At 35.5% G+C, this 27,477-nt stretch overlaps 2 protein-coding genes across 4 annotated transcripts; one reads left to right on the plus strand and one right to left on the minus strand.

Annotated features, from left to right (window-relative positions):
* Window positions 1-741: 741 nt before the first annotated feature.
* On the plus strand, window positions 742-17,588 carry Tti1 (Telo2 interacting protein 1). Of its 2 annotated transcripts, XR_011900302.1 has the most exons (18): window positions 742-1,086; window positions 1,692-1,828; window positions 2,328-2,505; window positions 3,421-3,583; window positions 4,497-4,780; window positions 5,640-5,848; window positions 6,387-6,572; window positions 7,350-7,568; window positions 8,394-8,572; window positions 9,001-9,136; window positions 9,635-9,843; window positions 10,258-10,514; window positions 10,832-11,009; window positions 11,605-11,792; window positions 12,578-12,806; window positions 13,636-13,761; window positions 17,061-17,223; window positions 17,449-17,588. XR_011900302.1 is itself a non-coding variant. In XM_072302975.1 (17 exons), the coding sequence occupies exons 1-17, from the start codon at window positions 893-895 to the stop codon at window positions 17,127-17,129; spliced, it is 3,141 nt and encodes a 1,046-aa protein (XP_072159076.1). In that variant the 5' UTR covers window positions 742-892; the 3' UTR covers window positions 17,130-17,441. The 2 variants fall into 2 exon arrangements, 1 of the variants encoding a protein (XP_072159076.1); XM_072302975.1 differs by lacking the exon at window positions 17,449-17,588 and having other exon boundaries at window positions 17,061-17,441.
* Window positions 17,449-27,477, minus strand: LOC109035349 (uncharacterized). Of its 2 annotated transcripts, none has more exons than XM_019048948.2 (5): window positions 27,326-27,477; window positions 26,582-26,747; window positions 25,321-25,536; window positions 24,321-24,532; window positions 17,449-22,966 (listed from the first exon to the last, which is right to left on the minus strand). In XM_019048948.2, exons 2-5 carry the CDS (start codon window positions 26,738-26,740, stop codon window positions 22,870-22,872), a joined length of 684 nt encoding a protein of 227 aa, XP_018904493.1. In that variant the 5' UTR covers window positions 26,741-26,747; window positions 27,326-27,477; the 3' UTR covers window positions 17,449-22,869. The 2 variants fall into 2 exon arrangements, with proteins under 2 accessions (XP_018904493.1, XP_072159077.1); XM_072302976.1 differs by lacking the exon at window positions 27,326-27,477 and adding an exon at window positions 27,208-27,275.

A 27,477-nucleotide genomic window follows, 5' to 3' on the forward strand; every position in this document is an offset into this window, starting at 1 on the left:
AGGGATACACCTTTTCTTGGATTTTGTTCCAAACCACACGAGTGACCAGCATGAATGGTTCTTAAAATCCGTGAAAAGAATAGACCCTTACACCGACTATTACGTCTGGAAGGACCCAAAAATAGTCAACGGTGAGAGGAAGCCACCTACAAATTGGGTAAGTTATACTGCACTAACTATGATAACTATGATTGTACAAATGTATATGTGATCGTTAACAAGATAAATGGCTGTTGTTCACGGAAACAAATTTTCTGGAGAGCGAATTCCTGTCTATCTACCTCAAAAAATAGGAAATTGAGTTTTTTATACCAACGTTTGTCATAAAATGTCAGCGATGACGTTAATTTCTGCGAAAATGGAGAAGACAAGCTGCGTATTAATTCGTCAATACCCAAGCCCGTGACATGACAGAATTTTTTTTTTTTTTTTTATAGTTTTTATTCACCAAATTGCTTTTGATTCTAGGTTAATGTAACATCATTGAGTTTTTTGTGTAGATAAGTGAGTTCGGAGGTTCTCAATGGAAATGGCATGAGGAGAGGCAGCAGTATTATCTGCATCAATTTCACTGGAAACAACCCGATCTGAACTACAACTTCGAGGAACTAGTCCAAGAGGTTCTGGTAAGTTTTTCACTTCGGAACTTCGAAAAATGAACGAGTGACATCCAGCGGGTTTATTTTGGCTTCTTTTCTCTCCCCCTCTTCCTTCCCCTCGCCACCGCTTTGTTTATTTACATATTTTCTAACCTCAAAAAAAGCATGCAGGAGCAGATAGACGAATCACACGGATATTGCAGTTCTCGGTTTCTTATCTAGTTCTCACAAGTGTTTTCACAAATTTAATAAGTTTTATCATGTAATATACTTTTATTCAATTACCAGGAATCATGGATTCTGAAACTAAAAGTGCCTTTTTAGTTCTAAAGCCTGTCTGTGACAAAGTGGCATTGAGTCCAAGCAAGTCAACTTTATGGGATTTGAAAGCAACAATAGGCTCGGTGCCTATCTCAGGGCTGTTAAGGCTCAAGGACTATGTTATTTTCCCTCTGGAATTGCATCTACACAACCATAAAAATCTGAGGTTCGTTTTTTCCCTTCCATTTTGGGGCCTCTGTGGAATTGATCTCTCAAAGAATGCTGTAACATCGATCTTTCCAAGTCATCCTTCATTAACAGACCCATCGCTTAGATCACCAGATATTTCATTAAAAATAATTCAACAAGGAGTTTTTTATGCAGTGGTGAACACTCAAGAACTTGAGGTTTTGACGAACCAAGCATGCATATGATTAGATTTGAACTGAATCTCAGAGCTCTCTCTGGAAAAATGTCACGCATCAAATCACATTTGACATTTTATGTGTTGATACTAGGTACCTCTCTACAGTGGCCTTAAGCCTCAGTACTGGTTTACTAGCTATCTGCCGCGATGGATTCACTGCAGAAATAGTGGTTGGAACACAGTTCAAAAGAGGCCGCATTAGCTTCAGAGAAACGAATGCCCAAGAGAATCATGTTCTTGAATTTCAGAGCAAGTCCTCAGAGCTAGCATTCAAAGGCATAAATGTTGATGCAATCTTTATAGTTAGCTGCATGGCAACCATTATTTTATTTTAAAACACTTACAGACTTAATTTCACTGATTCTGTTCCCTTGATTCTAACCAATTCCATTTTTTGATTTCAGCCAAGAAACTTTGATCTCCTTAGTCGAGTGTCTAAAAGCAGTCCTTCAGAGAATTTCTCTAACAGAGTTGAAGAATTTCCTTAAGCTATATTCCCTGTTGTTCTCACTGATCTCAAACCCTCAGAATCCTGAACTCAGTAAGTTATCAATTTCCTACAGCATATTGTACTTCAACCCCAGGTTCTTACCTTGTTTCTCGGTGGCTCAAGTTTCAGAATAAAAGTTCTCAAGAGTCCTTGTAGCCCTCATAGCACAGCAGCTAGAACAGTTTTACACTGAAAATCAGTGACAAGTTCCTTCCCATCATCTTTGATTTTCTTTCGTCTCTCACATATGTATACTCGAAACCTAAAAATTTCTTTTTCATTGTCCTGCTCTTGGATGATGTCATTAACTGTGTTTTTCCAAAATTCTTGTACCTAATTATGTGCGATAATGTACATCAAAGTTAGTATCAGAATCATAGCCACTAATGTTTTTTGTCAACTCATACGGAGGTCTGATGCAAAACTTTTGAGACAGCCTGTGTATCTTTGTTTTAGCCATTAAAACAATGTAAGCAGCAGGCGAGCATTTAAAAGTCCCAATTATCAAATTTATATAATTTGTTCTGTATTAATGAATTTTTTTTTTCAGGTAAAGATGTGCCAGAAGAGCTAAAATTGAGTGTGGTAGAATGTGTTGCAGAGCTCTTCATCAAATCAGATCCTAGCGTGTTAGTTGAGTTCTATTCAAGACCTTACTACCCGAAGTTGAGCTTTGGGGTTTACACTTGCAATCAAATCGTGAAAAACGAAAAATTCCATACTCTCAGGTTGGATTCCTCTCTTTTGCATGAGAAAAAAATATGTAGTCCTATTTTTTTAGAATTCAAGTAATAGCACTGTTCCAAACTTTCAAAGGGATCCTTCATAGAGGACACTTTTTAATAACAATACATTTTGCAAGTGCTTCCTGCATTTAAGTGTTAACTTTAATTAAAACAATTTTAAATTTTAAACGTAACATGCTATTTTGTGTCTTTATACTGGGGCTATTTCTACCTATCTATGAGGTGGAGGCTGGAAGCACGCCAAAGGAATACTTTTTAAGTGAATTTATTACAAGGGTTTCTTTTCTATGTTTCATCTGTACATTTGTATGAATGTTTTTAATCAAGTTGGTAAATCGATTTTTTGAAAAAGGGCATTAGTGTCATTAGACTATGTAAAATTCACACACTTTCATCCTTGCAGGGATGCAAAAACTTCCAAGTTTATGATATGATCATGATCAAAATATCGAAACCATGGTCGCAGTCTCTGAAAAAAATGGAAGGCTGAAAAATTGGAAAGGCAATAGCATTTTTTTTTTTTTTTTTTTGTGGTGGGGGGGGGGGGCATCGCGTTTTCCCTTTTAAATCAATGTGAAATTTGCATGTTTCTCAGAGAATTACGACAATTAGTGAATTTGTCTTAATTTTGAAAATTTTGGGAAGATGGGGCTTTTAAAGCAAGAAGGCCAATCGAAAAATGGGAAGGCTAAGCATTTCTGCATCCCTGCATCCTCGTTTAATTCATGAGAAGATCCATCCTAATTTCTTTAAAAGTTTTAGCACTCTTTTTTTCTCTATCAAAGAACAAAATTACAAATGAAGGAAAAAATTGTTTAGGTAAACACTTGTCATTATAAAATCATTTAATGATATCATATCAACAAACCTTATCTCTGGTGTTATTTCTTGATGTAGAGTAAGTGCCTTGAATTGTCTAATGATCATGACTGGCTCTTTATTTGACGATGAAGTAAAGAAATCCTGCTCAAACATAGTGATGCTCATGTTACCCGGAATCGTCTCTTTGTGCCAGGCAACTGCTGCTTTAAATGTCACTCAAAACCACCAGGTTACTTTGGTAGGTCAAAACATTGTTTATCTTTGCCAAGCCAAGTATTAGATGGTCTAAACTAGCAGCATATTTGGTTGTGTGAAAAGAAAAATTTTGCTGTTCCCGTAACGTTATTTACCCAAAAATAAAATCAAGCCACATCAGAAATCATTCCTATATTGAGTATTTTTATTTTGTTTAATTGTAACCCTCCATGGAGTAGGGACACTCATTTGAGACCCTGAAAATTTGCACCTGCGTCTATCTCAAACTGTCGTTACTTCGGTTTGGCTCGACATAACTGCCCTACTCTAAAAATACAATGTTGCCTTTGAAAATGCTGCTCTACAAAATGACCCAAGTAACCCTAGTTTTAGTTATTTGGCTTATTGATTCTTTTTAACCGCTGACAGTCACATTTCCTAAAATTTTCACACCCTCAATCTCCTCACCAGCAGTAAGTAGTATACAAATAATCCCCCAAGAAACTCGTACACTTTAAAAATCAAATGTCGTAAAAAAATATTGGACAACCCCTTTACCCCAACTAGTTCTAGTTATAGACTCTGAGACAAGTATATTAGGTAAAGATCAGAGTCCACTCAAAGGTTCAGCAGCGCTTCAAACCCAAAATACCTGAATTGGAAAATCATTATTTTTACCAATTTTGTTGACACCTATTACTCTATCGAGGGGTTATATACTTTTCATTCCTCGCACTCGTTGAATTTTAAGGAGTCTTATTATCCATTCTCAGCACTTTTTGCAGATTAGAAGTTTTTCCTTTTAATTTAACCCATATGAAACTTCATTTAAGTTGAAAACTACTTTTTTTAAAGAACTTTATTACATTAGTAAGAAACGTTGATCAAACCTTTTTCTGCATTGCTGAAATATCTAATCATTGTTAGCTTTATTGTTCATAATCATTGCCTTTCAGATGGCTTTGCGATTGTGGTCTCACGTTGTTGTTCTCGTCATGGATGACAACTTGAAGGTGCAGAAATCAGATGACCGTAGTTTGTGCAAACTAGAGACCAGCACAAAAGAAAAGATTAAACAGATAATGGATATGCAGCAGAGGACTGAGGCTTGGCTGGCAGACACCAGCAAAAATTTGGCGCCTGTTACTGAGAACATTGTCAGTGTAAGGAGTCATTCACATTGGAAAGTGAGACATGAGCTTGCTGTTGCAAGTGATCGCATAGTATCTAATTGTTTGAGGTAAAGGAAATTCTCTTGTTCTAAGTTTTCAAATATTATTTGAATTGTCAAGCATTTCCTCAATTATGCATTGGTTTTCTTGCATTTGTCAGCTTGGAAAACTTGGATTTCTCCAAATTTTGGATTTCAAAATCTCGGGAATTTTTCCTCCAGATGCAGCGAAACTTTGAAGGAAAAATTTTGTGCACCTCCAACAAGTTTGACAAAGGAGTGATGGTTTCGGTGTAAAATAAAACCTTCTGACTCAACCTTTTGACCTTTTAATCTCAAAAAATCTCTTTTGTGTAAAAATATTGATTTAAAACCAAGAAATAATAAATAATAATCATCGAGAATCTGGTATTTCGATTATTTTATTTTTGAATTATTATCTTTGTCTTACATCATATAATTTGAAGTATGAAATTCGTTTCGATGGTTGACGGTAGGTATGCAAAGTTTCCCCCCCCCCTTTTTTTAGACACATTTTGTACATGAGAGCTGATTGGCTATGGTACAGGTCATAAATGAATCTAAACAGTCAGAAAACAAGTTAATGCTGTTAGCAAAAACAGCTTAGAATTACATAGATTTATAAGACTTACTGATCAGTTATATTTCAGTTTTTTTAAAACTATTGGTTGTAAACCATTAAACAAAAAAAATTCAGGCCTTCATCAGGAAGTGAGTATTATTTGAGGAAAATAATAGTGACGAATTTTGGAAACAATTTATCAAAAAATAAAGGGATGGTCATGGCAGTTAAAAATAATTTCGCTTGTATCATATTTAATCTTTTTATCTTGTCATGTTGCTAGGAGTTGCTTTCCACTTTCTGAACTTCCTGAATTTTAACTTTACCTGTGGATTGTTTTTTCAGAACCATGCAGCAATCATTAATGTTCTTAATTGATGCCTTAATCGTGCTCGCTCAAGACGAGATAGATGCGGTATCTAATGCAGCCAAAACTGCCCTACACAAGTTTTCGCAGAAGTGTGAAGCAGAAAATGGCAAATCTTTAGTTGAGAATATCGAGGAAAACTTTTTCCATCTTGTAACAAAATTACCTCGCATTGTGAATGGAACAGGTAACTTAGCAATAACACATATGTAGACCTGAGAACCCATAAAAACATGAGGATATGATGGTTGCTTCAAATTTAATTTTTAGCGCTGAGTCTAACAAGTACTTTTTTTTCTTTACCTTTACTCACCAATTTTCCGAAAAATTGACGAGGGTAGGGAAAAAATCAAAATTCTTTCGGACTCAGCACCGAAAATTAGATTTGAATCTACCATCACATCCTCAGTGTTGTGAGTGTTTCTTATTGCAGTGTTAAGGGACGAAGACAATTTTGAATAAACAATAGTTTCATTTAACAAACTTCTGCTGTGCTTGAATTCCTATTTTAAGAAGCTCCTCACAGGAAAATTTTTAGAAGTGCCCATCATGTAGTACCACAATATTATACTTGGAACTTTTGATTTCTCCTCTGGTAGAATGAACCATTAGACATGGTACCAATTTAAGCATTCTTATGTATGTTTTCTCCTTAAAATAGTAGTGAGTCCAGCCCTAGCTAATTAATATAAATTGTACAAACTTTTCTTTATTTGATTTTTCAGATGAAAATGTACAGTTAAGTGAGCTGACTCTCTTGGGAGGCTACCTCTCTTTGTTAGGACCTGCTCGTTTACCCCACATGCTTAACTCCTCTGCCCATCTGGAAAAACTCATTTCTGCCCTAGTTCACCTAATGGAGTTAGATACAGCAGGAGCAAAAATCATTGAAGAAGACTTTATCGTCAAAGGTAGTAACTATCAAGCCCATCCCAAAGTCGTCTATCAGATGTTTTATTTTGCTATGAGCTCTCATATACTATTAAGGACTTTGCTGTGCATTTAATGTCTCAGAGATTGACTTTTTCTCTATGAATATATCAGAAAACTAGAAGTGTCTTAAAAAAGAAGAGGGACACTGACACATCATATTATTCATTCAACAGCTGTCAACCTTCAGTTTTGAAATTAATTTTCAGAAAATAAGAGCGGGAAGTAAAAATGAGGCTACACACCAAATAAGTTTACGCGCTTTCAGACTGCGAAAGAAGATCGTCTGACTTTTATTTAGCATTGAAGTAAATGCAAGAATCAAGATGGCGGATCTTCTATTGCTGTCTAAAAATGTGTAAAATTATTTGGTGTGGACTATTTTCTTCTATTTTTTATTCAATCAAATTTTAGCTTAGAAGACAAACCTCACAGTTACCAAATACAAACCTCTCGCCAAATGTGCAGAGCGTACAGTGGTTTGATCATGTTTTTGTTCATGTGACATTTGTTGCAGTTAAAGCCATGGGTCCTTCTTGTGATAGATTTCAGTGATCTGGAGCTAATGAAGAACGTTTTAACTCAAGCTCCATGTTTCAAATGGAGACGTAAGAACTTATTTAAGCGAGAGAATGTTTTTTCACAAAACTTCATAGAAAAAATATGAAGGCCTTAAATCAAGGCAACTTTAGGATATGTAACAGCAGCACTAAATTATAATGTTATATCAAGTACGTTTTGTTTTTTATTAATTTCAGACTATGATGAATATGAGAGCTGGGCCAAAAAGTCAAAATCGTGGCGAGCATTTCGCCATTTTAGCAATGAGAATTTAATAAAGAAACTCGAGGAAATATGTTGCATTTTGTCAGACTGTCATGGCACTTTTATCGCTCATCATTTGTTGGATTTATATGAAACTAATTCTTTGCACAGGAAAGAAATCACTCTTATTTTGAACTTAATTGTAGCTAATGGTAAGTTTCTCCCATATTTTCCAGATAACTTAACGATGAACAGTTATCATTAAAAAGAGCTGTGTGATTGGATTCCAGAGAAGCAACCTCTTTACCCTTCACCTCTCATACACCTTTGTTAATGACAGAGGAGAATTCGTCAAATATTATTGAATTTTGCCGAAAAGATAAGAAGGTGGGTGTGAAAGGTTCAGAAATCAAAAAGTGAAATGTAAAGAGAGTACATGAAAGAAGTAACATAAATGCAAAAAATTTATAAGAACATGTACCAATACCAATATTCACTATTTTTCTATTTGATCAATGTGAATGCAATAATTTTTAGTCAATTTTTGGACTCTCTGTTCAGCTGTGTGTATGACTTTTTCAGTAAAATATAAGAGAGGAAGCATGTAACTTAGTGCTTAATTTACGTACTGTCTTGCTAGACTGATTTAGTGACTACGTCATTTGATATAATATCCAACTCTTGGTTCAAACCAAAACAAACTAACACAACCTCATAATTATACGAACACTTCATGAGTTAATTGTGTTGGTTTATATAATTTTAGTCATTGACCAGTCATAAATCAATTAAAGACTCATTAAACATGAGAACTTTTGATTATAGCAAACACTTGGATGCATTTTACCACCAAATCAGAATCAGAAGCAAGGTTCTGTGTTTGTTTACATTTGAACCAAGGGTTCAATATCATATCGAATGACATAGTCACTAAATCGGTCTATGCCCATCGGTGGTGATTACAGAAAGGTTATACGGCTCTCTGATTTCAATGAATACATTTATTCAAAAATATTTCATCTCATTTTTTATTCCAGAACTAAGTAAAAGCAAAGATGTTGAACTCATGACAGCTGTACTTGACGCATACCTGGAGCCATCTCTATGGAACTTACCAACTTCAAAACATGAAATATTGGAGGACAGTCAAGCAGATGTCCACTCAGTCAGACTGAATAATTTGTCCCTCGCAGAAATCAAGAGTAATGTTGTCCAGGTTGGTGCCTAATTTATAGATCGTAGAAAATTTCGCAAGTTCGCTCTTCAAACTAAAACAAAAAGGAAAGAAAAAAAAACTGAAGGTTAATTTAATTTAAATCTGTTTGAAGTATGAGGACTAGATTTTTAGTAAAACAGATATTGAGCAAGTCAAAAGTATTGCATATTTTTTGCTATTCTTTACCTTCATAAACAACTTTCAAAAAGGAAACTTAACACAATATTTTTTTCTTTCTTGCTATTTAAGAGCCAGGTGCTAACCTATCATGTGAAAAAGTGGTTTCGCTCACAGTTTTACAAGTAAAGTATGTGCAATTATACTCACTTTGAAAGAGCATTTTTGGGTTGAATGTTACATTTTCAATACTTTTGTGTTAAGTTTTTTTTTTTTATTTCACCATCAATATTTTGGATTTTTTGTTTCAGGTCTGTCTGATGATTGAAGGCATTGGTGACATTGCCTTGGCTGTAGGAGGAGAAACTTTCTCACCTTGTCTTTTACAATGTCTGTATTTGTTATTAGAAAGAGCCGGAAGTCCTTTGGAAGTGTTTTCTGAAGCAGGTATGTATCTAGCAAGAAAATTCTCTCCCAACTGATGAAATGATGAAGCTCTATTTATTTATTTAGTGGCAACCATTCTTTGCTCAGTGGGTAGTATGTAAATATATAGTACTCACTGGGTAATGAAACAAACATACACTCCTCATGGGGCAGTGTGGTGAACTTCATCGGCTGGAGTTGGGGCTGAATTTATCATAAATGCGGACCTTTAACTACCGAGTTTTTCTTGAGATTCTAGTCTTTTTTTCATTCAAAGAAATTCGGAGAAAAACAAGTTGAAAATGATTAAAACAGGTTTGTTTATAATTTAATGCTGAGGGAAATCTCGTACAGTTCTCTCTGTGATATTGATTTTATGAGGATTTTTGTTTTTGTCTCTAAGATGAATAATAAAAAATAAATTATTTTTCCCAAGACGTTTTTTTTTTTTTTTGTAGATTAAAAACCTGTAATTCCTAATTTTGATCGAACTCTACATTATCTGTTGATTTGTTTCAGGACTGTATACTCTTAACAACATAGTCAAAGCTTGCGGATTGAAGGACATGACCTCGTTAATTGATTCCTATTCAGATTATTTGATACATCATGTTTCATTACGTTTGAAGAATGTCACACGATATCCACAAGTCCTCAATGTTTTCATCGTGATAATTAGTAAATGCACAGTTCATGCATTATCTGCCCTGCAAGAAATTATTAATAATGTAAGTTGTATTTTTGTACGGAAATAAGAAATAATTTGAATACAATTTTACAGATTTATTTAAAGTCTTCAAACACACTAATATAAACATTAGTATGAGCTCGTTGATTTTCTATCTCTAGTCAATAAAGTCTTAAACCAACCAGTCACAGTACAATACAATAATAATTTATTGTTTCTTTAAGAAATAGAAGAGAACAAAATAAAAAATTATAATATAAATGAATCTGCACTCTATCTGTCATGTAAGAAGCGGGGATATGTAAACCACAAAAAAAAAGTTCAAAACTTGGCTACTTGACAGTCCCTCAACATACTACTCCTCCTTCTCTTGTGCGTTTTCTTTTTCAGCTACTACCTCAACTCGAACGTAAGTCTTTTTACCTGCCTTTCACTCTTCTCTCTTTTTTTATAGGTGTTGATGTACAGTTGTGATACTTTTCAAGATAAGAACATCGTTGCTTTTCTTCATGTATTCCTCACATTTGTGTCTCATGCACAAAAGTGGATGCCACCGCAAGAGGAGGAAGCTTTGACTGAAAAGCCTAGTAGTCCTTTAGAGAGTCAGAGTGTCTTAGAAACTTTTCTTGAGCATCATAGGTTGAAACTTGCAGCCTCAAATTTTGATGATGCCATCGAAGAAAATAGTTCAGCTCCTGAAGAATTTTCTGGGTAAGTTCTCCTTTTAAAGGCAGTAAACATTGATAAGTCAATTGTATTGTCCTTTTCCCTAATTTAATGCCAGAATTTATCGGAACATAAATTTGTACCCAAAAATTAATCTTCATCTCTCTCCCTTACTTGAACCCCTATTTGCTCTGCACTAGCTCCTGCATAAGTTAGCCAGAATATTTAAATTTCTATTTTCTCCTCTCTGCGTATTCCCCAAGTTTAATTTTATTTCTTTACTCAAAACTGCTTCCAGCATCTAACATAAGTGCATGACATTACTTTATACCCTTTTTAGATGATTCTCTCTTTTGACACAGGGCTGAAGCAACCTCAGAATCAGACTACCCAGAGAATAGTGAAGGCGCAGATTTCCATTCTGAGTCTGACGGTAAAAAAGATATTCCAGAAACGATTAAAATTACTATATCTATCCTGAGAAGAAGTCTGAATTTCCTGCCTCACAAGGATGAATCTTTGCAGCTTCTGGTGTTGCAGGTTTGTTTGTGCATCTATTTCTCAGCTGTTATTTGGTAAGCATTTGAGGCTCCTTAAATTTCTCAAAGGCACGATAAGTTTTGGAAGAAATCTACATATTTTTGTGCAGACAATTTGTAGCCACCATCTGCGATTAATACACTAATTCTTGGTCCGAAAAAATCTGCATGTGTAAAACTTTTACAGCGTTTCGATTTACCAGTCGCACAATTTTTCTTTAACCTGTGAGCAAATCACATTCAGACGTTCATGTGACGTGTAATGTGAAGAATGGTGAATTTCCCAAGTCTGATGGATGGTTGAAAACCGAAAAACATCTGCTTCGAGGTAGTTTTTGCCCAAACCTCTTGTTTAAGTTACAAGCCTGGAAGCACAACTACTCAGCCCTTCTTTGCTTTATTAGAATCATTCAAATTTCTCTACCAAATGTCTCGTGAATATCCAAATCTGATAATTGAAAAATGTCATCAAGTCACAGGCGAAAATATTGTGAATTCTCAAAAAATAATTTCCTACAAAATTGCAAATTGATATCATTATTTTTTGTTTTCAAGTTTTTTTTCTAATTGAGTTTCTTTTTATATCCTTGGTCTAGATTTTGGATCGGGGTATTCTAGTCATGCAAGATTGGACCGATGAATTATTGCCTGTTGTTCACAAAATCTGGGCTCCCCTTGTTGAAAGATTTAGCTCACCAAAACCACTGATCATTCATCATAGTTTCAAATTGCTCCTTACCATGGCAAAAATCACCAAGGATTTCATCAGGAAAAGAACCATTGAGTAAGTTACGTTGCAGTTTATCCCCCCGCCCCCCATAAAAAAAGAAAAAAAAGGAAAAAAATGGGAAGTCTATGACCATGAAAAAAAAGCACTGGCATATTCTCGCCAATATGCTATGATATTATAAAGCAGTCATACAAGGGTTTTTAACTCTCGTGTAGATAGACTCATTTTGAATCTTGTAACTCTCACCTGAAACATGGGAAACAAGTCTCTTTGTGGGGAAATTTTGAAGAACATCCTTTGACTACCCCAAACATGATCATGTCATTTGCGTTTCTGTCATCCAATCATGTCAGTGCTCAAGCAACCTGTTTTTCCCAACCTAGACTCGCAATCTTAAAATCCAATCCACCCCGCAAACATTAGGTTCTTCTCGGAGTACCCAACACAAAACAGACTTACATACATTCAAGTTGCTTTACAGCGCGCCCGGGCGCTCTGCGACACCTAATCGCCATCGTTGCCTATCGATCCAGAGGTCATCTGGTAAATGGCATCTTGTGATATCATCTTGAATGCCACCTATCCACGATTTTGCTGGGCGTCCCCTACGTCTTCTCCCAGGAAGAACCCAATCTAGTACCTTCTTAGGCAACCTATCATCTGCCATTCGTTGAACATGACCATACCAGACAAGCTGTTTGGTCATAATTTCAAACAAAACAGACTTCCTTTCCATAAATGCATTCATTTGTTTCTGAGTTTTTCTTACTCTTCAAAAACTGGCACTTTTTACATATTCTGTCAAGTAATCCAAGTAATAATTCTACTCTTTTCCACAGTGAAGTTCTTCCAAAGCTTTTTGCATTCCTTACGAAGTCTGCAAAAGATAGTCACCTCCGCGATGTGGGCTCAGCTTATCGGATGACTCAGCAATATAAATTACAGCATATTCTGTTGGATGGATTAGGACAGATTATCATAGACCTGGACTGCCTCGAAAAGACGTCTCATGCTCTACTAACTTGTTCATCTGTTTACCTAAGTTCTTTGCAGCCGTTGCCGTTGCAGGTAGATTATCCTATATAAGCTTAAGGAATACACCACTAGACGAGGTCTGAAATAGAGAAAATAACTCATGTTTTTCCTTCAAAATATTATGGAGGAAACTGTTCACACTAGGGGAAATTCGGAAATCAACTTCTGAAAGAGATATTAACAAGTATTTTTACCCCCGCCGGATCGAACGGAAGTTAGATTGCTTGAGTTATGTCGTCAGTATTTCTGTTATTACCAATATTATTTGCAAACGGCTATATATTTTTCATGAGATAATTTGTATGCCTATTAATTGAACTACATTTTTCAATTCTAAACTACAATTTTTGGCTCAGTTCATAAATGACGAATGTACCTCTAGTTTCCCTGTGCACATGAGTGTCTTTACAGATGCGTCAGAAATTATAGTTTGTTATTGCAAAATGTAGCTTGATTGAAATGTGCAATGAATAATGGAAATGTTCAGTTGTGAATAACTAGAAATCGATACTCATCAATTAAATGAAAACTGTCAAGTGGCTTTAACTGTATGACTAAAAGGATGTTTGCGGGTTTTTTAATCTTACCCGAAAAAGTAATTAGTAAAATCTTAAATAGATTGTGAGTATTCACAGAAAATTTAAAGGAGATATTATGGGGTTTTTTCTGGTTTTCCAAAAGAAAAAAAAATTCATAAATTTGTGCATTTTAGTATATTTCTAAAGAAAATAAACTATTATTTTACTTCAGCCATTAATATGTAGATTTTCAATGATAGGAGAATGATGCCTAATCACTGGAAGGCACGAAATTATTATTGAAAGTTGGAATGTGCCTAATCCTTAATTTTTTTTTGTTTCAGCAAAGTGCTAAAAAATTATTTGAAACTGTGGCTAAAAAGTATAGAGATCTTGCCTGGTTGATTTTAGTATCTTTAAAGGAAAAAATTCATTTCACCCCACCAGATCCTGTGTTTTCATCGTACGAGGTAATTAACTATTTTTAATATTATCCTAATTTGTCTTTTAAGATGGAAAATCAACCTTTTTCTACAAAGAACAAAAGCGGCGAGACACCAGTCAATAAGCTCACATTGGTTGACAATACAAATATGATCAGTCAAGGTGATGTCATTTCATTCTCACTGTAGAGGGAAAATCTTGCATTGAGTATAATTTTCCTTGTGGAATTAAGCTCTTTGGCACAACACTAGTTGCGTCCAATCAGGAAGCAACTGTACCCAAGTAGCATTTTTCAACGGAAAAATCGCGATTTGTTGCGATTTTGTCAGCGATAAAATCGCTGAGATCATCAACATCTGAGCGATTATCCTCGATCTTGTTGCAATAAAATCGCGATTTTATCGCCCAGCAATTTATCGCACTATTATCGCAACAAAAAACGCGATATATGGCAATTTAATCTCGATTGTATCGACAAAAATTGATCGCGATTTTATTGAACAAAATATTGCGATGCATAGCGATTTAATCGCCATAAATCGCAATTTTTTATTCAGTAATATTGCGATAAATTGTGACCGATATAATTGCGACAATCAACTGATAAAATCGCTATTTATCGCAATCACTGCTACTTGGGTAGATGTGTTTTGGGTTTAATTGGACCCATCATCAATACAGCACAGCTTTTTTGTATTTCCTGCTTCCACCCATGGAAAGGTCCATAAAATCAGACTGAGATATTTTAAACTTCAATTTGGTTCAAAATATTTTTTAGAGTTGGGCCGAAATGGAATTTTCGCGTCACCGGAACCGGATCCGGATATCGGTTTTTTGTATCCGGCCGGATCCGGATACCGGATAATTCAAAAAAGTATCCGGCCGGATCCGGATAGTACCGGATCCGGATAGTGCTTTTTCGCGCGAAAAATGTCGCGATTTTTGAGGTTAAGTTTACTCGACTCACGATCGGTCGTAGCTAACAAAATTCGGGCCTTGAATTTCCACCTGCATCTATGAAAGTGAAACTATGGAACGCCGTTAGTGTCAAAACCCTTTTCTTGCGCGAGCGGAATATTTTTCCGGCGCGCGGAAAGAAAAAACCCGTTTTCGATGAAAATCTCTGAATTTCCGGATTCCGCGCCGGTTTTCGATGTATTTGCGCCGTTTGTGTCAAAACTATTTTTGTCGGCGCGCCGCTTCAAATCTGTTCCGCGCGCAGAATTTTCGATATATCGATTCCTGCTCGCCGATCGTGTCAAAAATGTTTTTTCCGGCGCTGCACCAGAAAATAATTCCGCGCGCCACTTTTTCGATATATCGATTTTTCTGCGCGCGGAGAATACAGGATGATCCAAAAGTCCCTTCCACCCCCTCTAACTTTTTACCTAATTGAGGTAAAGATTTGAAACTTGGGGGATATTCCTAGGTCAAGGGGAGCTACTTTTTGGCCCCCCTAAAATTTTCAGGGGGCCCCCCTTGGGGGGCAACGGCCCCCAACTTTTAATTTTCAAATGGGAAGACCCCCTTTGTGATAGCTCGTTTGAAAGAACATAAAAAAAGAAAACTTTTCGCGCAAACCCGAAGTCAATATCTCAAACCGTTTCAAAATGGCGGCCGGTTAAAGTTCAAAATGGCCGAAAATTCATATCGGTTATTTGTCGATGGATTTGCGCGAAAATCGGTATGGTTGGGTATTTTGACACGAGAAAAACGAATTTGATGTAAGATTTTCAAAAAAAACCAAAATTTCCAAAATGGCCGCCGGTTAAAGTTCAAAATGACCAAAAGTTGATTTTTTTTAGAAATCTAAGTTCAAATTTGTTTATCTTATGCCAAAATACTCTCAAATTCCAAGTTTTAGGCAAATTCATCAGCAAAAAACCGAGGTGACAATTTTCGGCCGTTTTAAACTTTAAACGGCGGCCATTTTGGAAATTTCGGTTTTTTTGAAAATCTAACATCAAATTCGTTTTTCTCGTGTCAAAATACCCATTCATACCGATTTTCGCGCAAATCCATCGACAAATAACCGATATGAATTTTCGGCCATTTTGAACTTTAACCGGCCGCCATTTTGAAACGGTTTGAGATATTGACTTCGGGTTTGCGCGAAAAGTTTTCTTTTTTTATGTTCTTTCAAACGAGCTATCACAAAGGGGGTCTTCCCATTTGAAAATTAAAAGTTGGGGGCCGTTGCCCCCCAAGGGGGGCCCCCTGAAAATTTTAGGGGGGCCAAAAAGTAGCTCCCCTTGACCTAGGAATATCCCCCAAGTTTCAAATCTTTACCTCAATTAGGTAAAAAGTTAGAGGGGGTGGAAGGGACTTTTGGATCATCCTGTATTCTCCGCGCGCAGAAAAATCGATATATCGAAAAAGTGGCGCGCGGAATTATTTTCTGGTGCAGCGCCGGAAAAAACAGTTTTGACACGATCGGCGAGCAGGAATCGATGTATCGAAAATTCTGCGCGCGGAACAGATTTGGAGCGCCGCGCCGGAAAAAATAGTTTTGACACAAACGGCGAGCAGGAATCGATATATCGAAAATTCCGCGCGCGGAACAGATTTGAAGCGGCGCGCCGACAAAAATAATTTTGACACAAACGGCGCAAATATATCGAAAACCGGCGCGGAATCCGGAAATTCAGAGATTTTCATCGAAAACGGGTTTTTTCTTTCCGCGCGCCGAAAAAATATTCCGCGCGCCAGAAAAAATTCCGCGCGCGCAAGAAAAGGGTTTTGACACTAACGGCGTTCCATAGTGAAACACACGGGTCGCGGATTAGAGGAATTTACGTTGCGATCGCGTCAATTAGCAGAACATGTGCGTTATTCCGGTAATAAAGGTCGAACAATTACCATGACTGAAAAAAAGTCAAAAGTTTCAGGAAAAAATACAGAAAATTGTATTGATAGGGAAGAAAAAAGAAAGAATATCACCAAAAATTTATCGAAATTCTCAGGGCCAAAAAAGCACTATTCGGCGGGTCCAAAAACCGGATAGCGCGATTATCCGGCCGGATCCGGATACTCGCGAAAATCGTATCCGGCCGGAGCCGGATATCCGGTATCCGGCCGGATAATCCGGCAATCCGGATAATCGCCGGATACCCGGCCCAACTCTAATATTTTTACATAAAATTTATCATTTATTTTTTTACAACTTTTGGTAAAATGCTCATAAGTATGAAAAACTTTCTAAAACTTTGAAATGTGAGTTTCAACTTTCTTCTACTGCAAAGTCCTCAAGCCTAGTCTTGAAATAGTAGAATTTTAAAAATAATTCTGTTTTTTTTTTTTTTTTTTTTTTTTTTTTTTTTTTTAGTTTACCTCATCACAACCCAGTGCCAAAGATTTTCAAAAGAATGTGGATTGCTTACTGCAGAAACTGTAAACTTTTCCATGGAGCTAGCCCTCTGAGATTTTTCATTCAGCATGCCCAGAAAGCAACTCTCTGAAGTAAATGATTTTCCCTGCACATTCTTTTTGTAAGTATTTTTTGCTCATTTTCTTCGTACGATCCCTTGGATTTTTGACCTGTTTCCTTCCTCCTTCGTCCTCTTTTTTACATTTTTCTAAGGAAATTCCGTTTCCGTGAAATATTTATATACTCAGTTATAAATATTCATGCTGAGGTAACCTCATAAAGTATCTCATTTATTTCATGTATTTTGTAAAAAGTGCAAAATTATGAATCATATTTTCTTCATTAGGTGCAACTTAAGTGAATGTAGCTGCGCCAATTTTTGACCTAACAAATAAAGTGTTTGAGGCTGGTTTTGAAGGAATCCCAAAATTCCAAGAAACGCATTATTCCTCTGAAGATTTCCAGGTAACTTCTAAGAAGTAGTTTTTTTTATTGTCTTCCGAATGTACCTTCCTCCTCAATATTTTTCCCATGAAAATGTCTTTTAAATTTTTGGAGAGTTATTTTGTTGCCTGTATGATGTGTCCTCGGTTTTATTGGTTTAAAACACTGTACCTTCCAATAATAACCTCGCCTTTCGGGTTTTGCAAATTCTTGAAAATACTTTGCCACTTCGATTTTTTTCTGCTTCAGAATTCCATAACATGAAGTATGCATGAATTCTTTGGCTCCAAAAAGGCGTCTCCGACTCCTAAAAATTCGATGAAATATCCAGTGTTTCTTATATCGACGGTGAAACTACCAAACCACATATCTCGATTTGCGACGTCGCAGACTTCCTGTCGTACTTTATTTTTTAAATGAAAAACTACTTAACACCCAGTCTTGAGTATTTCTGTGATTTTTCCTCTTTGTGTGGAGAAAATTCCGTGAAAATTTCAAGGAATGATATTGATTTGGTCTACTTCAAAAAAATATAATGTGAGCGTAGATTTTTAAACACCGCAAACGAGATACGTGGTTTGGTAGTTTCACCGTCGATATGTGTTTGTCTTCTCATATTGCATTCTAGATTCTAGAATGGTTTTATAATCATTAAACACCTACCTTTTACAACAGAATTTAAAAGCAATTGTGCCAAACGCCTGTGACTGTAATAATTTTTTCCACTGTGATGTGTTTGTCTATTTATTTTTTTAGGAAGTTATTAGTTTTTTATTTTGTACATAATTTAGTAAAGTTTTCTTTTAAATAAATGTTCAGTTCCTTCAACTATTGAATTATGCTTGGAATAAGTCCACTCTCTGCATACTATTCAAATCCTAGTGTGGGTGTTTTTTTTCTGAAAATTTTAGGTTCATATCTTATTGATTTTTTTTAAAAAAAAACCGCAAGATCATTGTATGTATCAACTCAATTGGAATCTTACCATAGAATGAAAAAATAATCAAGGAGCTATCTCTGTACTGCGTCATTAGAAAATCAAAATTCTACAAATTTTTTTTTGAAATTTTCTTTATTTCTATGCGAACATTCAAACATTTACAATTCTCTATTTTGATGACTGTACCTTCTGCTTTGTTATCCCATGTTTGATAATACGGTTCATACAAGGAATACAAAAGCAACGTTACAGAAGACTTAGAAAAGCAAACATCTTCACGGTGCATTGCAGGGTAGACATCAAGGGCTTTACAATAATGCCGTCGAAATACATGGTGGAGCCGATGATATAATAATTTTTTTTAAAGCAATATTAAATTTACCAAATTGATTCATTCAGAGGGAGGATTTTCTGCCTCTCTATGGGTGTGCATACAAAATGGGGTCAATAGATATTCAGAAAACCTTCAAGATTAAGTAAGTTAATAACTCAGGAGCAACTCAGACAGATCGTAACAAAATCAAACTAAAAACTGGAATTATTTTTGGTTCTTTTGGCCAGTAAAGAATTATTATCTTTCTTTAGATAATAAGTATAAGCTCAATTTTAGTGAGCCAACATTTTTCCCGATGTAAGTTATTAAGGCTTTTCAATTTGTCTCCTGTGTTTCCTGGTGTTGCTGTTGGAAGAATTTAGGCAGGTGGCAAAAAAAATCGATTGCAGGAGAAATTAAGGTAGCAAAGAGAAAAAAAAGTTCTAACATAGCTTCCTTGAGCTTTTTCATGTTACAATTCGCACTTCTTGGGTACTTTTTTTTTGTCACCAGCTTACTTTGGTTGTGCTGAATTTAATTCAAGATCTATCGTTTAATAAATATTGAGAAAACAATCACGATTAAGGTAGTCAATGTAGAAAGGTGTTTTCAAAACTAGAAAAATAAACAATGCCTCTGAAAACTAACTAAACATTGCAGCTGGCTGGGCTGCAAACATTTTTTGATACCATTTAAAAACTGACAGTCTAGGCACTAACAACAAACATTAATACTATCTAATAATACTTAAAAGGATTAAATCACGGCACTGGTTCAGGTACTGGGCAGGAAGGACAGCACTAAAATAGAACCGATATTTTTCTGCAAGGCTCAAACGTCAAAATTTAAGTTTCAAGAAAGACAGAAAAAGTGTATCTTTCAGCTTGTGCTCAATCTTTTGAGCCCAGTTTTAAGAGGTATTTTTAAGACAAACACTTTTGGGCCCAAAAGATAGAGTGCACACCGAATAAGCACGGTTTTTCTCCGGACTTGGATTTTGGTAATTGGGCCCTACAAAAAAATATTGGTTGAATTGTCGTATCAATGCTACACAGATGAGAAAAACTGAAAGAATCTTGTTCAATAATACAAATCTTTTAACCTTCAAATAGCAGGAAAAAAGACCGCATCTAGAATAAAAGGAATTTTATGCTGATTGATTGCATTTATTTAAATGCAAGAAACTGAGGGCGGATGGCATCTGTAGATCTTGCAATAATCAAAGAGCCCTCCTCAAACATCAATTGGGTGTTGCAACATTCCTTCAAGATAAGGCATGTAAAAATGCCGGGAAATTCACTTCATAGCCCCACCTTTTCTCGAAATTTGCACGTAGAAATTTTGATTATAAAAGCTTGTTGTGCTTAGGTTGTAAAGGAAATTATATTCAAATAAACAAACTTTAGCTAGTACTGTTAAATCTCTTTGTCTTCAATGCAGTCACCTTTCTTCACTAGTGCATGCCAAAGGGTGAAACGAGCTAAGACTTGAAAGGAAGAGGAAAATTCTAAAAACTACAGAACTATTTAGACTTCAAAATTTTTCAAGGAAAAATAAACCGAGGAAAAAATTGTATCACAGCTGAATCTTCAAATTGGAAGGCAAGTTAATGGTCTCTAGTATCAGTCAATACATATTTAAACATTTCAAATTTTAAAGACAGGAGATTTAAGGAATGAAAAATTCAGAGAAAGAAATAGAGGTTCAAATGTCTTTTCACCGATGACTCGCAGCACAGAGATTAGAATTTTCAGACTATTGATAGTCATCTCATATAATTAGGCATTAAGAGTAAAAACTCATAGAGTGAGCTGTACAGTTCTATTCTGAGTTTTGGGGAAAGAGTAAGAAATGACATTGATGAGTGGACAGAGAAAATACTAGTAAGAATAAAGGCAAGTTGCTTCTCGACCACTCAGAAGCTGCAAGATAAAGTCAATGGCTAAAGTGCAAAAACACGGGCCTCAGTTTATGACATCGCAGACTTCCTGTCATACATTATTTTTTCTTTGGAAAACTAGAGAATGTAATTTCTTGAAAATTTAATTGATTTTTCTTTTCGCTCCGCAGAATATTCTGCGAAAATTATCAGCTACGAAGTTGCAAGTTTCTCTTCATAAAAATAAAATGAGAGCAGAAATTTTGAAACAACGCGACAAAAAAAACGTGGTTTCGCACTTCGGTCATCTAACAAGTAGTCCCTGCATTGCTGAGTTACGATGTCAAGTGAGATTGCTGTCAATGAACATTCTATTTTAAAAGGCAAAATGGGAGTACTGCAAACAATTCAGAGAAGATGAACCAGCATGGGAGGGGGGGGACTACTAAAATTTACAATCAATTCAGCTTTCATAGATGGCTGACCAAAACAATAATTAGTACAAATAGAGCGGAGATACAAATTTTGCAGGGTTAAAACTACTTTCATTTGTAGATTAGGAGCATATCAACGTTAAAACTGCAGAGTTACGTGTCTCGGTTTGCAGGGTTACAGACTTCCTACTGTACGGTCGTATCTCGCTATAGTTTTTCTCAAAAAACTTTTTTGGAAACAACGTTAATTTTTTCAGGTCCTGACCAGTCGTTTTTTGATAAAGCGTTTTTCGGAAAAACGTTCTACTGGAAAAAACGTTCCAGTTCTACATCACCTTCGAAAACATTATAATGATATATATATGTCTGTCCTATATTTTCTGAATAGAAAACTACTGAACGTCATTTCTTGAGGACCTCAGTAACTTTTCTTCTCAATGTGAGGAGTATTTGAAGAAATCCTTTGAAGAAATAAAATAAGAGCTGAGATTTTGAAACATCGCAATCAATACTGCATTCTTGCAGTTTCACAGTCAATTTACCTAATATGTACTAAAAAATAATTGGAAACAATAACATCAGAAAGGAAAGATTGTTCATGTAAATAACAGAGATAAGTTTCATTTGTATGACATTGAAAGTCCTTTTTGCCTGTTCTTTTCCTTAAAATAAGAATTAGAAAAAAAGAGGACCCTTAAACTGTTTGAGAGAGTTTCAACCTACGACAGAAAAATCTCTCATGCATACCTTATGATATTTCAAGAAAATAATGTTAAATCATTTGAGGTAAGACTTATGGAAGCATATTTGGGTTAACACATTTGTGATGAAGGGAATTCAATTCTCATTGGATAAATAATTTACTCTATCGTTGCAATGTATTTGAGGCAAAGGTTTTGAGGATTTTGGTTATTCACTGCCCAATTTAAAATTTTTCAACACTAGGTAGATTGGATCGCATTTAGCAGAAAGGAACCACTGTGTTTAAAGTTTTGTAAAAGCATTTTCATCTTTATAAGAACAATTTTCTGGATCTGCAATTAACTCTTGCTTCTTCACCAACAAAATTTAAAATTTCAAGGGAAAGCAATTGTGTAAATCTTACTACTGTACAAGTATTTCATATTTTTTAAAGCAAAGACGAAGTTACACGATTTTTATAACGATGTAATCAAGATGATTTCCTTCTGGGGCATGCAATCCAAACAGTTTTGTATTTTTAAGTCTGCCAAAGTCAGTGCTAAAACTTTTCCTGTGAGGTATGAGGAAAAACTTAAAAAAAACTTGATTTCAGGAGTATGCTGTGCCCCCTTATAATAGTATTGTGATTTTCAACTGTAGTACAGTTTTCGAGAATACTGATAAAAAGAACAAAAATGTTCAGAGAAATCTTGAATGAACAATTTAAATTAATTGACATTATTAAAGAGGTACAAATATTGAATAATCAGACTACCTACCTAAAAGACACTATAATATGTATGTTGCACATTAGTATGGCAGGTACAGTGCACTCAGGTATGCCAGTAAGAATACAAATTTACAAGAGCCAGAACTTAAATTAACAATTGTCAACTTTGGAAGTTAGGCAATTTTGGAATACGGAGATAAAGTATGAGAACAACATTGAATAAAAATTAAAATTTGTTAGACAAACATAAAAACAGAGTGAACTTGGAATTTGTTCCAAAATGATTGATTACGTGCAAATCACTATAGTACCTTTAAGGTTATTATCCCGTTACGAGACTGCTTATCTAAATTCCATCTGGTAGAATGTCTGGAATCAAGTACTTGCACAGTTCTTCATCACTATAAACGAACGTTACTTTACTGGTTGTGTTTTCGTCCAGCCTAAAAAGATATGATAAAAAAAAAAAAAACAAAGTTAGTGAAAGGTGCATGATCTAAAGCAGAATACATAATCAATATGAATTGAACTGAAAACAGAGGAAAGTTTTTTTAAGCTTATCTAAATTTAATTGAAAAAGTGATTTTTTTTACTTGAATTTTATTGTTTAGATATGCAGTGTAGAGTCTCAATGAAATATTGTTTCTAGTGGGACTCACTGTTCAGGGGTTTCTCGATCCATCACCTGACTGACGCTTACCCAAAACATGTATACTTTGCAAGACATACATGGTCAAATATTCTTAGTTACTTTGAAATCCTGATTCTTTTGCTAATTTTAGACAAAATAATTATTTGCTCATCTGGGAGAGAAGTTTCTGTAAAAATTGGCATCATACAAACGTAAAAAAATTAGATCTAGTCCTTAAACAAGCTTTTATCTCGGGATTTTCAGCATGTAGTAAAATACAGAATTTTAAAACGTTGACGGTTAAAAGATATGAGGAGCGTTCGGAGAGCAAAATACAAGAGCAAATCCGTAAATGTGATGAGTTCTTACATTCAATACACTTAAATTCCAAAGCTTTTCAACAATAACATGCAAGACTTCATAGACCATCATTTGAATAACTGCCCAGTCATTTGATAAAATGCCTGATTTGACTATTCGTCTGCGACATATATACATAGAGTAAGTATGGTTCTTTTAATGAGCAGGAGGTCTGAATTTGGGCATCAAAAAACGCTAATTTCTTGATAAGAAGTAAATCTATACATTTTTGTTGCACAAATCATGTTCTACATGAAATTTTGATGGAAAAACATATCAGTGCCCCTGCGCCAAAAGGTACCCAACTCCATTTCAGTTTTCTTGAGATATCAGGGAAAAACCGGCCCCATTGATTCCAATGTAAATTGCAATTTTTCAAATTCCATACCTCATAACTGGCGTAAGATAGAACTACCATATTTTCCACAGACACAGAACCGTTGATGGAGATTTTGTAAACGCCACTGACTCCATTTTTCCAAAAATGTGAGTTAAGTACCTTTCGGCTCTGGGGTACTAACATATCATAAAGCTTAAACTTGCAGCTTCTCTATTAGTCCATTAGATTGAGTGTACAAAGTCAGCTTGCATGTCTGATGAATTTGTTCAAAAATTTTCTGGAGAAGTTTTGTCTTCTTCCAAAATTACTACCTAGTATTGTCAAGTTTATTTCCTCAATTTCTCATAAAAATTTAAGCAAATCCAAGAGGATGTTGGAGGGAAAATCAAGTATTGTCAAGTATCCACACCTGAGAGGATTGACAAAAAAGTAAGAATAAATAAAAAATTAGGAGAGAATTCCTTACCAGCCTTTGATAACTGCCCAACAACCAGTGAACAACATGGGTGCATTGATGACAAGGCAAACCCCCAAACGCTCGGGGTAATGTCGACTCAGCAACCAAATCAAATTTTTCACAACTTGATAATCCATGCAACTTAAACCGAAGTCCTTGAGGTCAAATACAATGCACAAGTTATCAACGATTTCTTCAAAACATTTCTTGCAAGCTTCCTCCTGGAATTACAGAAAGCATTGGGTAAAAAAGTGAAGAGCACCGATAAAACGATTCACACAAGAGGAATTGGCTGCTAATCCTTTCATCCGCAAGTGTTTATTTACTTTCGGACTGCTATTGTAACAAGAGTTTGTGTATCTCGACTGTGCTCGCGATAATGTTCTAATATCATTGCTGTTAGAAGGGAATAAAAGTGTTATTTTTTTTAAATAAAACAATTTATTTATGATTTGAACCGCATAACCGTCATGTTGCATTGGAATCAAGGGGGTTGAAATGATGGGTCATCGCCCAATATGACCTTATAAGCCTCAGGCCGATAAGAAACAATCTTTAATAACAAAACTGAACGCCTCTTTTCTGACGATTAAAATAGCAGTTTAGAGCTATTTTAAGGCCTGAAAACGTGTTTCTTGCTAAACACTACTGTAGAATAACTCATCATCATGGCAATGCTTACATCTAGCAACAGTCCTTTTGAAAGGCATGCAGGGTGATCATTTAGTTCAAAGGAGACAACGTTTGGAAAACCCCCAAAATTTAGAGGGACCATCTTGAAAAGGGGCAAGACCCTTAGGGGTCATAGAAGTAGTGCGGGACTATTGCATTATCCCGTCTAACTTTATTTTCAATTTTTTTAACACTTACTGAAAAACTTGCCATATAAAGTTCCAGCACAAGCTGATTCAATTACTTAAGAAGCTCTTTGCTTTAATCAGAAAACACACAAAAAAAAAAAAAAAGTAGGCTAAACTAGTAATATTGAATGGATAGGCGGATAACTTACCAAACAATAAACAATATACTGAGTTAACTCATCGATATCTCTGTCATTGGCACTATGATTCTTAGCAGGAATGTATATAACAGGGCGGCCCTGCATATCTCTGTGCTTCAGAACCTTGACTTTATTCTTTGTCAAATAATCTTTGATCACTGGATGCTCCTCCGTAAGTTCTGTAACTTTGTACTCTGCCCTCCACTTGTTCGTCTTCAAAATTTGCTGAAGGGAAAAGAGAATAATTTTATTGCAGGTTATCAATGCAAGATATATACATAAAGAAAGAAAAAGAAAGAAAGAAAAAAAAAATGCTCCTTTTTAGATCAACCCTCATCATAGGATCTTACTGATTCAATGACTCGCAGGTGAGTCAAATAATGTCAAGTTTGCAGGGCAATTATGAAGTTCTGTTTTTGCCTTTGAGGCAAAATAAGACAAACTACAAGGGCTGAACATTCCAAGATTTTTCGAAGGTTCCCACAGGGAAATTTTTGACTTCAAGACAATATCAATAATAATATAAAAAATATCAATAAAACCATACATTTAACATTTCTATCATCGTTGCAGGGTAGGTATTGACAAATTCCTCCTCTTACCGCATGTAATTCTTTGCTTACGTGCATATTTTATTTCATATTGATTCTTAAAAGTTTTTCATATAATTCTCATTTACATGCACATTCATTTTCATTTCCAATGGGCGGAGCTGATTGGCAAAGAAGACATGTTATTTGAATGATGTGATGTGAAAAAAAATACTTGAAACAAGCAGGATTCCAGGTTTAATTTTATTTTATACTAAATTATTCCATGAAGTTTCCCAATTTACAAAATAAATGTTGGTGATGGACCACATCAGCATGACTAGAAAATGGGGGGAGGGGGAGCCTTCCTCCCAGACCCACAAGTTACACCAATGATGGACAACATTGTTGGAACCGCATTCAATTCTGCGAGAAAATCTGAGCGAAAATTTCATAGATATTACTAATTGGAAGAAATAGCATGAACACTTAGTCACCGAGGCATTTCAGGAACTCTTTTTGAATCTTTCACATGTGACAGTGAACATTTGTGTGTAAGAATCAACAAGAGCCGAAGGGGACGCCCAGTGAAAGGGTGGTGACAGGGGGTTTTAGAAAGAATGAGGGCGTGCACGCTTCCTAAATGGCTTCGGGAGGATAGCGGACTTTGGCGGCTGGGTGTTGCAGAAAGCTATAAAATCAGCTTATATATAGAAACAGGTGTTTGAAGAAAAATATACCTGGAAGGCTGCATCAACAGTTTTAAATGCACGCAAGTATCGTCTCAGGGAAAAATCATTGTGATATTGACTTGGGTCTGCTTCAGAAATCACTTTCATCCGATCCTTCAGACTCTGTAAATCCTCTTCATTCACAGGTTTTGCACTGATATCCGCCATGACTTGTCTGATATAAAATAGAGAAAAATTAGAATAAGATTTAAGCATGAATACAAATACATGAAACAGAAAAACATAGGACTGCAGACAAAGGTGGGGAGAGAAATGAATTATCCTATGAGAGCTGGGACAATAACTGATATAGTGATATCAACCAGGAGGCAGTGAATTACAGTTCTCAAACGATGAATTTTACTGCCAAATTGCATGGTGTAGGTCTCATTTTCATTTCAACTAAACCAAAACTTTGGAGATGTGTTCATTCCAACACGGTATGTAATCTAACATGCGGATGGAGGCAAGAGGGGCCATGGACCTCCGCCTACAATATGTTTGCGCTTTCAAGAGACTTAAAAAATTTGGAGTAAAAGAAGTATTAGTTGACTGTCAATGTCTTTAAAAGGAAAATCATGCTGATGAGGTGAGTAATATGTACTAATATTGACAGGTGTACTCAAAATCCTAACCTACAAATGCTGAAAATGTCTAGGGGTAAGTAAACAAAATGTAATAACTGCATGACCTAAAGTGTGCAAGATACATATGAGAAAATTAGAATGGAGAAACAGCAGAATGATGACATACTTGGGATAGTATCAATTGCTCAGAAGAACAGAATCATCCACGATGGCAAATTAACGTGCAGGAACAGGATACTATCACTTGGAACTTATCACTTATCACAGTGTTTACATGTTTATCAATCTAATCTCCAGATGGCATTGATCATATTCAAA

Source organism: Bemisia tabaci, chromosome 7 (genome assembly GCF_918797505.1).
Source record: "Bemisia tabaci chromosome 7, PGI_BMITA_v3".
NCBI lineage: Eukaryota > Metazoa > Arthropoda > Insecta > Hemiptera > Aleyrodidae > Bemisia > Bemisia tabaci.